The sequence below is a fragment of the Vulpes lagopus genome, chromosome 1, assembly GCF_018345385.1.
Source record: "Vulpes lagopus strain Blue_001 chromosome 1, ASM1834538v1, whole genome shotgun sequence".
In the NCBI taxonomy this organism is placed as follows: domain Eukaryota; kingdom Metazoa; phylum Chordata; class Mammalia; order Carnivora; family Canidae; genus Vulpes; species Vulpes lagopus.
Window position 1 is genome coordinate 148,767,580 of NC_054824.1, and position 14,239 is coordinate 148,781,818.

General features: G+C 40.6%; 1 protein-coding gene across 6 annotated transcripts in view; it reads right to left on the bottom strand.

Annotated features, from left to right (window-relative positions):
- CNST (consortin, connexin sorting protein) overlaps nt 1-14,239 on the bottom strand; it is a 131,256-nt gene continuing 117,017 nt past the window's right edge. For all 6 annotated transcript variants that reach the window (XM_041750644.1, XM_041750635.1, XM_041750628.1 and 3 more), the window contains 2 exons: nt 6,045-6,180; nt 1-2,677 (listed from right to left, as the gene is read on the bottom strand). In XM_041750644.1, the coding sequence (XP_041606578.1) occupies nt 2,472-2,677; nt 6,045-6,180 (342 nt within the window). In that variant the 3' untranslated portion in view covers nt 1-2,471. The remainder of the gene's footprint in view (nt 2,678-6,044; nt 6,181-14,239) is intronic.

A 14,239-nucleotide genomic window follows, 5' to 3' on the forward strand; every position in this document is an offset into this window, starting at 1 on the left:
TAATTTTAAATTCCAAGCTTGATCTGTTACCCTCAAATACAGTTTTTAAGGAAGATTAGTTACAAATAGTTGTCAGTACTTTCAAATGGCAGAAAAAGATTACACTGTAGTAAAACTGGAATGAATTTTTTATGCATGAGATAACAATTTTCTTTTTTATCACCAGATGGAATTAATCCAATTCATGCAATAAATGACTATTACATTTTTTTAAAGTTGCCCTAATTTTTCTAGTTGACATTTCATGCTTATTTTAAGTCAAGATATCAATTAGCTCCTGAGCTCACCTTGCCCTCCCTGGGAAGTGGTGAGTACACACATGGCCTCTCTGATACTCAGCTGGACCCAGAGAACCAGGTAGGAGATCTCAGTCCTTATGCCTTGGGGTGAGAGCTTCGGTTTCAGAGGCAGTGGCCCTGGCAGCCTTTAGACAAATATGACACTATAGATTATTTAGGACTTTGACAGTGACCTAAAGGAGGTGAACAGGAGGGAAATTCTGATTTATCTTGACATAAAATTGGCAGAAATCACCACCACCAAATTCCTGTAACTAGAAATCACGAGGGTTAAACAGAAAAGGTTCATCTATGATGGGGATACCCCTCACAGCGGACTTTGTGAATGTCTTTTATAGAACCACATAAGATAGTACCATCAACATTTTACATATTTTACATACAATCTGAATACAAATTCTTAAAATTTATTATAGAACATTAAAATAATCCTCTAATAAAATCAGCCTTAAGTATAACGAATCTAAATTTCAGTATCTTGTACACTTCTAAATAAATATCTTTGATCTATAATTCTTGAAAATATTACAGTTTATGGTGACATGAAAGAGATAAGTCAAACTGTGTTATAAGTGAAAATAAAACATCAATTCAAAAATTAACAAGCCTAAAAATACACTGAACTGAAATTATAGAAAATCAAAACACTAAGTACATAGCAATTAAATATGTAGCATCGGGATAACCGAATGCATGCTCAACAACACACTTCCAACTTATATAAAAAGCCCTTTAAAATTCACATGATCGAAATAAATAAGCAGAAACACACAGGGAGCTACTGTACCTGCCAGTAACAACTAGAAAGTAATTTCTCCCTTTTTCTTTCAAATGATCTAAACAAAAAATACAAAATGATGATCATTTGCTAAAAAACTAGAATTCATGTGTCCTGTTTCTGTTAAAATGCTGCCTATGCTATAAAAAGCCAAAGCAAGGCTTTCTAAATGTTAGACTGTACCTTAGAAAAGGAAATGCCACTGAACTGACACATTTAAACAAAAATCTGACACTTATCTATTTAAGATATGATTGATTGAATTTTAGCTTCATGACGCCATAAGAGGTCTAAATCAAAACCATGATATGAATGCACATTCAAACATCTGAACGCGTGATTTGTTAATACTGAATTATATATTGTGATTTAATTGCATTTGTGAAAGTAGGAGTTTATTTTACATAAGACCAGAATTAAAACATTTAGAGCAGGAACTAACATCTTATCTTTGTATTCTGGTTCTTATATTTTCAAAGCATAATAAATAGGTGTTCATGTCCTGAGAAGTGAGTCCAGCATTCATCATACCCCAGGAAGCACTGTATCCACAATGAAGTGGTGTGCTGAGACTGAGAGGAAGCTCTTTACTTTTTCCTCTTTACTTCCAGGCCTGTGATTAATTTCTGTCTAGTTAATCAAATTAATTGTCACAGATCTATCACACTGTCTGATTTCAGGGCCAAGATTTCTACCATTCATCTGTTCCACCGTTAAGCCTTTTACTTGTGCCTACACATCTACAGTCAGGTTCAAATAAAGATCATCTTTGTTATTCTGTGTCGGGTATCTGCTTATGATAACCATTTGAAACAGACATGCATGCATGTGTGTGTGCACACACACGCTTGTGTGTGTGCACACACAATCATTTCACAAATGGAAAATGGAATCTGGAAATAATGCACAAAAAAAGCCTAAATTACACAGCTCCCAAGGTTAACTAAAAAAAAAAAAAAAAAAAAGACAATGAAACTGTAAGGTAACTCCTTTTGATTATACACAAAGTTATTGCGTGATGGCTGGAAGCAATGTCTTTGGACTAACAAATGTAAACCAAGTGTCCTTTAACTATTAGCTTGACAAGGCAGCTAAAAATGATGCGGCTGCAACAGTGCCCTTGAACTCTGCTCAGCTTAGCTCACTACACTAGGAAGCAGCACAGAGCAGGGGACGTGCCTATTCCTCCCATCCACGATGCTCAAACGGACATCTGCCTCAGTATGTGGATTACTCTGAGAGCTCCTCAGGATTACCATTTAAAGCTGCCATTTCTGGATGGTCAGGGCTCCTCACTGGGGGAGGGACGCATGTTATAGAACTCCTGAAATAAAAGCTGTTTGGAAAGTTTCACTCTTTTTCACTGCCAGCATGTCTGTGCCTCTTGCGTGCTGCTAGGAGAGGTAGATCCAGTGTTTCAGTTCTGCCATTCCCTGCAGTAACTTGGTGTAATAGAAGTCCACGTTGTCTGCAAAGTCTGTACACATGGGGGACTCCATGTCACCGAAAGTGCAGTACAATGCAGTTCCCCCAACACTGAGGAACACCGTCACTATGCACAGCAAGACCAGTAAAATACAGGAACCACCTCCAACTTCATCTGCAAACATGAGAACAGAGAAAGGTTAAGTTGAGGCAAAAATGGAAATCCTGGCATCTGCTGTCTTCTCACTGACCACAGGAAGTAGATGTTTCTAGTTAACCAGAGTCCTCCAGTGGCTGGGGTTGCTGATGGAAAGCTAGTGTACCTGACAACTGCATGAGTGGCACCTAGTAGTTGCCATAGGCGACTCCATCTCAGGACCCTGAGATCATCACCTGAGCCAAAGGCAGACACTTACCCAACTGAGCCCCGAGGTGTCCCTACTCCCCTACTCCTCTACTCAATTTTATTCTTATCCTTTAGTGGAACAGAAATGTTTTCGCTAGTTCAGTGATTTTTCTTAATAACAGGCAGGTCTGTTTTTAATAAAAATGTATCAGCTCTCTGTATTAAGATAGCTATTCTTCAGTTGGAAAGTCTCAATGATCATTCATAATTAAGAAAAACATTTCAAATTTGGAAAAAGACTAAAAAGTTTTCAGAACCTTCTTGGAAGGTGATTTGGCAGTATCTATTAAAACTTTAAATTTATCTATCCTCCTGACCAGGACATGTTTGAGAATGAGAGATGGGGAACAAAGCTGGGAAGACAGGTGTAAACCAGGACCACCTCAGGGCAGCTGGACCCTATCACTTAGTCCAACAAATTCACTCCCAAGAATCAGCCTATATATTTGCACAATGCATACTAGTGTATTTATGGGCATGTTCACTGTGGCAAAGTTTGTTAGAACAAAAAGTCGAGAATAACTCAGTTATTCCAGTTACAATGGAACAGTTAGATAATTGTGGGACAATCGTGTTATGAAATAACATGTAATTATTTAATAGAATGAAGAAAATTTAATGTATTCTCTTATAGGAAGATATCCAAGATTGATAGTTAAATGAAAAAGAAGTGACCTAACAATATATAACGAACCCATCTGTGTTAAAACAAAAGCCATATGTGTCAGTGTGTATATGCACATGTGCGCACATATACACACAATGTGTCTTGAAAAGATGGTAACTTCAATTAGTACTTGGGGGAAACTTTAATTAGTACTTGGGGGAAACCCTCAAGGGAAGATTGTTAGACTTGATACTGTTTTACTTCATTACTGCATGAGTTTGTGGGGTATTTTTTAGATTTTATTTATTTTTAAAAGACAAAGAAAAAGAGCACACATGTCCAAGGTCGGGGAGAGGGGCAGAGAGAGAGGGAAAGAGAGAATCTCAAGCAGATTTCCTACTGAGCATGGAGCCTGATATGGGGCTGGGTCCTGTGACTCCAAGATCATGACCTGAGCCAAAACCAAGAGTCAGACTGGACCACCCAGGTGCCCCATTACTCCATGAGTTTTCCATGATTAGCATTTATTACTTTTATGTTAAAATCCCCACATTTTACAAAATGTAATATAAACAAAATGAACTTTATTTGGAAGATTTTCCAGTAATAAGTGAACATATTTTTCCTGTAAAAATTCAAACGCGGGGATCCCTCGGTGGCTTAGCGGTTTAGTGTCTGTCTTCGGCCCAGGGCGTGATCCTGGAGGCCCAGGATCGAGTCCCGCATCAGGTTCCCTGCATGGGGCCTGCTTCTCCCTCTGCCTGTGTCTCTGCCTCTCTCTCTCTCTCTCTGTGTGTGTCTCCATGAATAAATAATTAAAATCTTAAAAAAATAAAAAAAAATTAAAAAAAAATAAAAATTCAAAAGCAAAAACATCTAAGAATTTAAGGGATTCTCTGTTTTTCTCCTACTAAAGCATATTCCCCTCCCACCCCAGAAGCAAACACTCAAATCTAGTGCATATCCTTCCAGATCAGAGACACAGGTTTCAGGATTCTTAGGTAAATAGGATTATGTAATTGTATTGTTCTGTGATTTACAAATTTATAGTTTAATAAATTGTTATTATTTATAACAATTTATTAAACAATAGGTTTAATAATATATATGTGCAAATATATTTTTCTACAAATGAATATAATGTCATTAATATATCTCTGGGTTTTTTTGTTTTTTTTGGTCCGTTCAGTTTTTTTGACCCGTTCAGTTTTTTTGACCTTCATTTCTGTTTTTTGGCATTATGCACTCTCACTCCCTTATCTATGTTAACAATCTAGTGCATGTAGCTTTCCACATTTTTCTTCATAATCAAATATTTATATGTTAACATTTAAACACTTTATTTTTAAAAATCGATCTTGTTTTATCAACAGGTGTTGATACTGTTTAGAGCTGTTCAGCCAATCTGGAGGCTGAGAGGCCCAAGTGGCTGCAGAACATACACTAAGTGACCTGGTCAAAGACGTGATGGCTACTAAGTATGTAGGAACGTCATTTGTAAATCTGGGGCTCCTCTGGGAAGCAAGGATTCAGTGCCACTGTGCAGAGAATGGAGCACTCTCTCTGTAGAAGACTGGGAAAGTCTGCAAGGTGCAGAGGTAAAAGGAGGGATGGGAATAGATTATTCCCAAGGCTCCTTTATTACTCTAAATTAGAAGCTTTCTACTATAAAAATTTAGAAACCTCTACTGCTATCACTTTAGAAAGCAGAGCCACGTTTACACTGTTATTTTAACAATGCAGCTATTTTACAAACTTGAGAAACAAGTCGAAAAGCTCTTGGCTGTATTTCCTCTCATCCTTAGTGACCTAGGCCTTCAGTAAACCTAGCAACCAATGCAGACAGGCCTAGAAAGGGAGTGCCAAACATGAGCAACAGTGTCACAGTGCTGCTCTGGAGAGCCACCTTCTGTAGAGTCAGGAAGAAATCACCACAGAGAATATCCTTGTAATCCATAAATACTTCTCAGACTTACAAAGGAGTATTAAATGCCACTTAAAAAAAAAACAACAAAAAACCGGGGGCAGCCCAGGTGGCTCAGCGGTTTAGTGCCACCTTCAGCCCAGGGCCTGATCCTGGAGACCTGGAATCGAGTCCCACATCAGGCTTCCTGCATGGAAGGAGCCTGCTTCTCCCTCTGCCTGTGTCTCTGCCTCTCTCTCTCTGTCTCTCATAAATAAATAAAATCTTAAAATAAAAAAAAAAGGTAGCAGGCTCACTTAAAAAAAACAAAAACAAAAACAAGTATTAAACAGGACATTGAAATGAGCTTCCAGCATGCCATCTGTGAGACAGGGAGGCCAGGAGTTGAATTTTACAACTTGCTCATTTATTTGAACAAAATGCTCAGGAATAACGGAAGAGCTGATGATCATTCGATTCTATGTATTTCTTTGTGGAATATAAAGCAAGTGAGCACACATGTTCTTTTACAAACTCCATTACCAGATATCTTTCCAGGTCCAGACCCACTCTCAGCTGACCCCGAGAAGCAGCTCCATGCTACACAGGGCCCCAGGGTGCTTTACCTTGATCTAAGTCATCATCGATCTCCTGGAACCTTACTCTTCGCTTCGATGGTTTCTGCTGCATCTGGGCAGGATGGTCTCCTCCACTCTCATTCCTCTTCTTCAATATAGAGACCAATCCTTCAGCAGGGACAACCTGTCCAAGATAATTCACAAGGAATGTTTTATTCAGTTCTATTCAACAGGCACTTGCATTTCTGTTACAGTTTCTGTTAGGTTTATCCACCTCCTACAGAAAAAACATCATAGTGAATCATCAGAATCATTATAACAAGATAATATTTCATTTTATGCAGGTGACTGCCAAATACACACACATCTGAAATTCTAGCCACTTTCACACAGCCCTGAGCCAACGCCAGGGCCAGGTGCTCTGATGCAGCGTGCAGGGACTGGACACCAGGCTTTCTGTACCCACCCTGCTCTGGGCTCCACTTCCCCCATAGGAGGGCTATAAAATGGCCACTCAAAGCCCCTCTCTGCTAATTATGAGTGCTGGCTTTTGCTTTATAACAGAGGCTGATGATCCACCACTTCTTTTTCTAGCAATTTTTAAGAAATGAATGTGTGAGACTCAAAATCTACTTGATACTATGAACTCATGAATCTGAGATCAAGAGTTGCATGCTCTACTGACTCAGCCAGCCAGGTGCCCCTGGATGCCAACTTTTAACATCAAAATGGGTGCTAAGCTCAGTTCTTCTGAGAAACTATGTATTTATTAAATTATTCTCTACTGCTCAAAATATTTTAAGGACTTCTTTTCTGGAATATCTCAGAGCCAGTTTCCTAGGGATATGTTAACTTTGTAATACGCAGAGGTTGGCAAACTACGGGCAGTAGGCCAAAGGCCCTCTGCCTACTTTTTATAAATAACATTTACTGGCAACACAGCCAAGCCAACTCATCCACACACCGTGTGGGGCTGCTACAACAGCCGACAGGAGGCTCCAGCAGACCCTAAAGTCTAAAATGTTTACTATTTGGCCCTTTGTAGAAAGAGTTAGCTAACATTTGTCCCCCACCTCTACCCCTTTCTGTGATGCCTCCTGGTTTTCCCCCAGAGACTCCGCTCCTGCCTCCACCCCACGGCTTATTTAGGAATAAAGACAAAAACAAAAACCCTTGCCATTTAGGAGTTTAGAGACTCCACGGTGTATGGAGAAGGGGATCAGTTGGTAGAGACAGACTAGGAAACAAAAGCCCCTCCCTAAGCAGCAGGTTGATTCAGAGAAGTTAGCTTGTGAGTGGCCTGCGTGGACAAGCTGCAGGTGATGACACAGGTGGGCATTGTGGGCATAACATTGCAGATGTCAGTGACTTGCTGGGAGCAGGTCACTGGAAGCTGAGGGCTGCCTGTAATGTCATTTCTCTGATCAATGGCATAAAATACTTAATATAATTTCCAGCTCCAGCCAGTCATCTCTGATAATGTGCTATGTATAAATATTATTGATCCTATTAGTTCTTTTTATAACTCAAAGCTTTTAGGGCCAAATAACTCAATATAATATTCTACTAGGCTTTCCTGAACATGGGTCTATAGAAACCATTATCTCAAAAAAAAAAAATCAATGTCAGCAATTTATTCTTTTTATAGGAAATGTGTATTTCAAATGTCCTTCTTTTGAGAAAACTAAAGCACTTTAGTGACATTAAAATGGAATGTACAAATATGCAAGGGAATAGCCTTCCAAATGTTTCTTTAGAAAGCAACATTAAACACTCCCTTATATAGCATTAAAGAGCTCCTTTCTATGACAGAGAAAACTGATTTTACAAGTAGCACACTGAAAAAAAGAGAGGAAAAAAAGTCCTCATAAGTTTCTGAAGAGAAAGAGATGAAAAACAGAAATGACTTTTAGTGGCTATATTACTACTAACGATGTATCACTGATATTCTCTTTATTTTTAGTAAATGTAAAAAAAAAAGGGGGGGGGTGGAATTATCATAGACTGATTCACTATTTTTCTCCATAAAATAAAGTCCTACATTTACCCACAGCGAATTCACCTATCATAAGTGTTTTCAAGTTGCTTTAACTACTAAGGAAAAAACAGTCCTATTAAGAATAATTGTGAGGAAAAAAAAAAAAAAAAGAAAGAAAAAGAATAATTGTGAGGGGGATCCCTGGGTGGTGCAGCGGTTTGGTGCCTGCCTTTGGCCCAGGGCGTAATCCTGGAGACCCTGGGTCGAATCCCATGTCGGGCTCCCAGTGCATGGAGCCTGCTTCTCCTTCTGCCTGTGTCTCTGCCTCTCTCTCTCTCTCTCTCTCTCTCTCTGTGTGACTATCATAGATAAAAAAAAAAAAAAAAAAACTAAAAAAAAAAAAGAATAATCGTGAGGATGAGCCCCAGGGTGGCGTTACTGTTACTTTCATATCTTTGTGATACGAATTTTCAATCTGTAAATTCAAGAAACAGACTCAAATCATAAATAAAAAGACAGGGGCACCTGGGTGGCTCACTGGTTGAGCATCTGCCTTTGGTTCAGGTTGTGATCTCGGAGTCCTGGGATGGAGTCCCATATCAGGCTCCCCACAGGGAGCCTGCTTCTCCCTCTACCTATGTCTCTGCCTCTCTCTGCATCTCTCATGAATAAATGGATGGAATCTTAAAAATGAAAAATAAAATAAAATAAAATAAAATAAAATAAAATAAAATAAAATAAAATACAGTGAATGTGAATAAAAGTATATTGAAGGACCAAGCGAGAAACTCTGAAGTCATCTGAAAGACACAGATGTGCTTCTGAGATGTAGCAGCCAGTGGTAGCACACCAGCCTGGTAGGCCCCTGCCTTAAGGGCCAGAGCAGGAAAAATCCTCCATGAACCTGGAACAGTTTGTAGCACTGAGGAATATGAGGAAGTATGCTATAAAGAATGGGGTTTGTCAGAACAACACAGAAGCCAACCTGAAGGTGCTTCTAATGGCCAAAGGTGGAACAATTTGCAACAAAATAAAAGACACAGTTGTGTGAGATGGGCCAACATTCTGTTTTGACACCCTTCCCCAATCAACCCTTAATTCTTGTCTAGAAATCTAACCACACCTTATACAAGGTATGGTGGGACCAATTTTAGGCATGGGAGATGAATGCCAAGGGGGCAACTCTTAGAAGACAAATGGATGCGTCCTTCCTGTTTTGGCAGGAGTTTTGGGCAGGGGTCTTAGAACCCATCCCCAGGACAGAAATTCCACCTACCACACCAAGGCAGTCAAACATAAACATTTAAGAAACAACTTGCAGAGTTTTCCTTGATTCTATGGTACAAAGGCAAATAAGCCCAAGCAAGGTCAGGGTCTTAGTTTGAGGTCTCACTCAAAAGACTGCCAAGTGCTTCTACATAGGTAGAGATGATGATTATGGACACACGGAAATGCATCTTCTCCAAATTATTGTAAAAAAAAGTTTCAATGCCGTTTTCCCCTTTTTTACCATAATGTCAACATTAAAAGGCTAATTTTTAAATAAAAAAATAAAGCTTTTAAAAACCTAACTTAGTTTTCCACTTCAATTACCAAGTTTCTTTCCTATCCAAACAAAGTATAACAGCCCTTCCACTGAGAACAAAAAGAACGTCTAAACTGTAATTAATGTAATTGTCACTGGTGGTACTCCATGAATTAGCACAGAATTAAAAACAAAAGCAAAACAAAATATCCATCTAGCTTAGTCCCATACATTTGCAAGGAAAGAGTTCCTCTGTGTGTCCCCTCAAATATCAATGACATCTTAAATAGTGTTTTAAGAATTAACTAGTCATAAAAAAACAAAGTTTTGCTTGGCACAGTGAATCCTAACTGACAAGGATCCCACTGAGAGGGCCTTGCTGTTAGAACTGCTTCCGCAAAAAAAAATTAAAGGAGAAAGCAGATACCACATAATACTCTTCTAGTGACAGAAGCCTGCTCAATTCTGAAGTTCAGGGCTGGTAAATTTTGAACAGGAACACACGCTTGGTTTCTCAATGACCTGAGAATTGACATTCACAAATCATACTTGTATATTCTAAGTGGCTTACTTGCCTGTGGTTTCCCAATAGAAGAACGTGTCAAATTTACCATCCCTGTTCACTGAAGGAACAAGAGATGCTCCCTGCCAGCTCCCTTAGATTTGGGCTCCAGAGTAAGAAGTACAATTTAGTGAATCAGTACACATTTACACGACATGCCACAATCTTTACAACTCTATCACACAGGCATCAGCAGTCCCATTTTACAGAATAGCCAAGCTTAGGCAGCTCACGTAACCTGCTTACATTTGTTGCGCCTGCTCCCCATAGGGTTTGGATACAAGTTCGTTAAACCTTTTGCCATTTTCTTTACGTGAAGAGAACTTATTCTCTAGGACTATTAAAAGTCTGCTTAGTGTTGCCTGTTACATATTGCAGTGAAAGTGAGATGAACAGAATTTTCAAATAAACCCAAGCAGTTTCTTTTGTGTTTCCAAAGTACTTGTTACCTCTTGTGACAAATCCTTACCTTACACATCACCCCATTTAAGAGATACTTAAACTAATGGCTAAATCCACTGATCTAGTGACATGGGGGAGGAGATGGGTAGAGGAAAGAGCTTCTGTGTCATTCAATTACTCTGCAAGTAGATTAATGTCATGGCTTCTCATACAGCAAATTAATATTATCAGTCACAGCAGGAGCAAGAGGAGGCAGCTAGAGGAGGAAAGCCATCTTTCAGAAAGAAAGCAGTGGTGACCTCTGGCCCCGCAGTGCTGCATCTTAGTGCAATAGGGAGAGAGCAAAAAAGAGGAAAAAACAAATAATGATGAAGTACATCAATGCTGGACTTTTATTTTTAAAGATTTTATTTATTTATTCATGAGTGACACACACACACACACACACACACACACACACACACACACACACAGAGGCAGAGACACAGGCAGAGGGAGAAGCAGGCTCCATGCAGGGAGCCCGATGCAGGACTCGATCCCAAGTCTCCAGGATCACACCCTGGGCTGCAGTCGGCGCCAAACCGCTGTGCCACCGGGGCTGCTCAATGCTGGACTTTTAAAAGAGGAGTTTAAAAAGGAAAGAGGCTTTGTTTTTTTAAAATAAAAATAGGTTTGAAAAAAGATTTTATTTATTTGAGAGAGAATGAATGAGAGAGAGAGAGAGAGAGAGCGCGTGCGAGCACAAACAGGGAGGTAGAGGGAGAAGACTCCGCCGCATAGCAAGCAGCCCAACTCGGGGCTCGATCTCAGGACCTGGGGATCATGACCTGAGTGGAAGGCGGATGCTTCACCAACTGAACCATCCATGCACCTCCAAATTATTTTAATCTAAGTTTCTAGATTAGGCACCACTTCATGTTTTTGTAATTTGCTTTTGTTTGCTTAACCACTTAATAAGTATAAAGTAGGAAAAGAAATAAGAATGTTAAGAACCACTCTACTTTTTAACTCCCATTGTTTAAATAGGTAGACTCCAGGGGCGCCTGGGTGGCTCAGGTCATACTCCTGGGGTCCTGGATGGAGCCCCAGGTCGGACTTCCTGGGGTGTGTGTGTATGTGTGTGTGTGTTTCTCCCTCTCTCTCTGTGCTCGAGATCTCTCTCTCTCTCAAATAAATAAATAAAATATAATAGGTAGATTCCAGAACAGAACATTTGATTTTCCTGCTCTCAGGGCTGCTGCTTCAGTCACAGCCCGACTCTAACCCATCAGCCAGTCTCATCAGTCCTCACTCAAAGGGCATCCTCACCACAGCCACTGCAGCCCACTCTTCAGGACTTCTCACCTGAACTGTGGCCAAAACCTGATCGGTCTCCTTGCCTTGGCCCAGCCTCCCACACCTTGCCTGCGGCCATAACCTGATCGGTCTTGCTTTGGCTTTGCCTCCCGTGCCTCCTGCTCTCCGCAGTGGAGCCAGAAAGCAGATCTGGTCACAGGTCCTGCTCAAAACCTCGGCTTTCCACCACCCACTGAATTTGACTCCAGTTCCCTACCCTGGTCCAGAGGCCCTCCAGAAACCGGCCGCGCAGCCTGCCCGCCTCCCCTCGTTCACTGTGCCCCAGTGGCGCCAGCTCTCCCAGTGCCTCCCTCCCGCTTGATCAGTGCGATGGTTGAACTCACAAACCTGAGATCAAGACCTGAGCTGAGATCAAGTCCCACACTTAACCCACCGAGACGCCCGGGGTGCCCCTATATGGTTTATTTTTATGTGAACTTATTATGTGTCTCTCCATCTAGAGAGTAAGCTTCACAAAAGCAGAGACCTGACCTGTGCTCGCTGGTGTGTCCTCAGTTTCTAGAGTATATAGTAGGTACTCAACAAATATGCCAAAGGTAAAATGAATACACAGATGAGCAGTTTACCTGCAGACAGCACCTAGCTTATACTTATTTGGATAACATAGATTTTCCCGCTTAACATAACCAAAACTAAATATGTTTTCAAAGGTTATTTATTTTTCTAAGTAAACTCAGTTTAAAAACAAAACAAAAGGGATCCCTGGGTGGCGCAGCGGTTTAGCACCTGCCTTTGGCTCAGGGCGCGATCCTGGAGACCCGGGATCGAATCCCACGTCGGGCTCCCGGTGCATGAAGCCTGCTTCTCCCTCTGCCTATGTCTCTGCCTCTCTCTCTCTCTCTCTCTGTGTGACTATCATAAATAAATAAAAATTAAAAAAAAAGAAAAAAAAACACAACAAAACAAAAGCCTTCTGTGTAGGTGACCATTATTGGCAATAATGTGTTAGCTTTGTAGAAAATACAAAAATGTATTTTTTTAAAAAAAGATTTTATTATTTGAGAGAGAAAAAATGTGTGCTCAAGCAGCATGGAGGGGGCAGAGGCAGAGGGAGAAGCAGACTCTCTCCTGAGCAGGGAGCCCAAAGCTGGGCTAAATCCCAGGACCCTGGCATCATGACCTGAGCTGAAGGCAGACGCTTCATGGATTGAGCCTCTAGGCACCCCGTATTAAAAACTTTTTAAAATAGGGGATCCCTGGGTGGCGCAGCGGTTTGGTGCCTGCCTTTGGCCCAGGGCGCGATCCTGGAGACTTGGGATCAAATCCCACGTCGGGCTCCCGGTGCATGGAGCCTGCTTCTCCCTCTGCCTGTGTCTCTGCCTCTCTCTCTCTCTCTGTGTGTGATTATCATAAATAAATAAATAAATAAATAAATAAATAAATAAATAAATAAATTAAACAAAAATTTAAAATGATTATAACATAATTTTTAAAGACAAGTATCAATTGCAATCTGAAACATTTATTATAGTTTTCTGAACATACCGTATCAGTCCCCACAAATAGATTACACATGTATATATTAATGAGGAAAAATAAATGGTTTATCTTCATATGGTGTATCATGCTGCTAAAATGTGCTCACGAAGGGGATCTCTTAAATTATATACTATGATTCTTTTCAATATGAAAAGACAGATTAATTTTCATGAAATTTCCCCAATATTCAATGTTACTCAGAAAACAAAAACAATTCCCTCACTCCTACTCCCTTACGGAACAACCTACTACAAGCTGAGTGGACTTTTATTGTTTTTAAAGATTTATTTATTTATTCATGAGAGACACAGAGAGAGAGAGAGAGAGAGGGAGAGGGAGAGAGAGAGAGAGAGAGAGAGAGAGAAAGAAAGAAAGAAAGAAAGAAAGAAAGAAAGAAAGAAAGAAAGAGGCAGAGACACAGGCAGAGGGAGAAGCAGGCTCCATGCAGGAAGCCTGATGCAGGACTCGATCCTGGGTCTCCAGGATCACGCCCTGGGCCAAAGGCAGGCGCTAAACCACTGTGAGCCACCCAGGGATCCCAGAGTGGACTTTTATTAGCAGTATGGGGTTGGATCATGACACCATCTTGAATTTGAATAACTCATTTCTTGTGTCAGGTTTGATGCTAGGTACAGCTGAAGAACTGGTAGTGTTTTGTTTTTGTTTTTGTTTTTTAGATTTTATTTATTTATTTTAGAGATAGAGAGCAGAAGCAGGGGGAGGAGTAGAGAGAATGAGGGACAAGCAGCCTCTCCACTTTGTGTGGAGCCTATGGGGAGGCTCAGTCCCACAACCCTGAGATCATGACCTCAGCCCAAGTCAAGAGTCAGCTGCTCAACCCACTGAGTCACCCAGATGCCCCATAACAGCTGAAGGGTTTTAAAAGAAGGTAACACAACCCTCCCAGGTTCCAGAACCAAGCAAGTCAGTGATTTATTGGC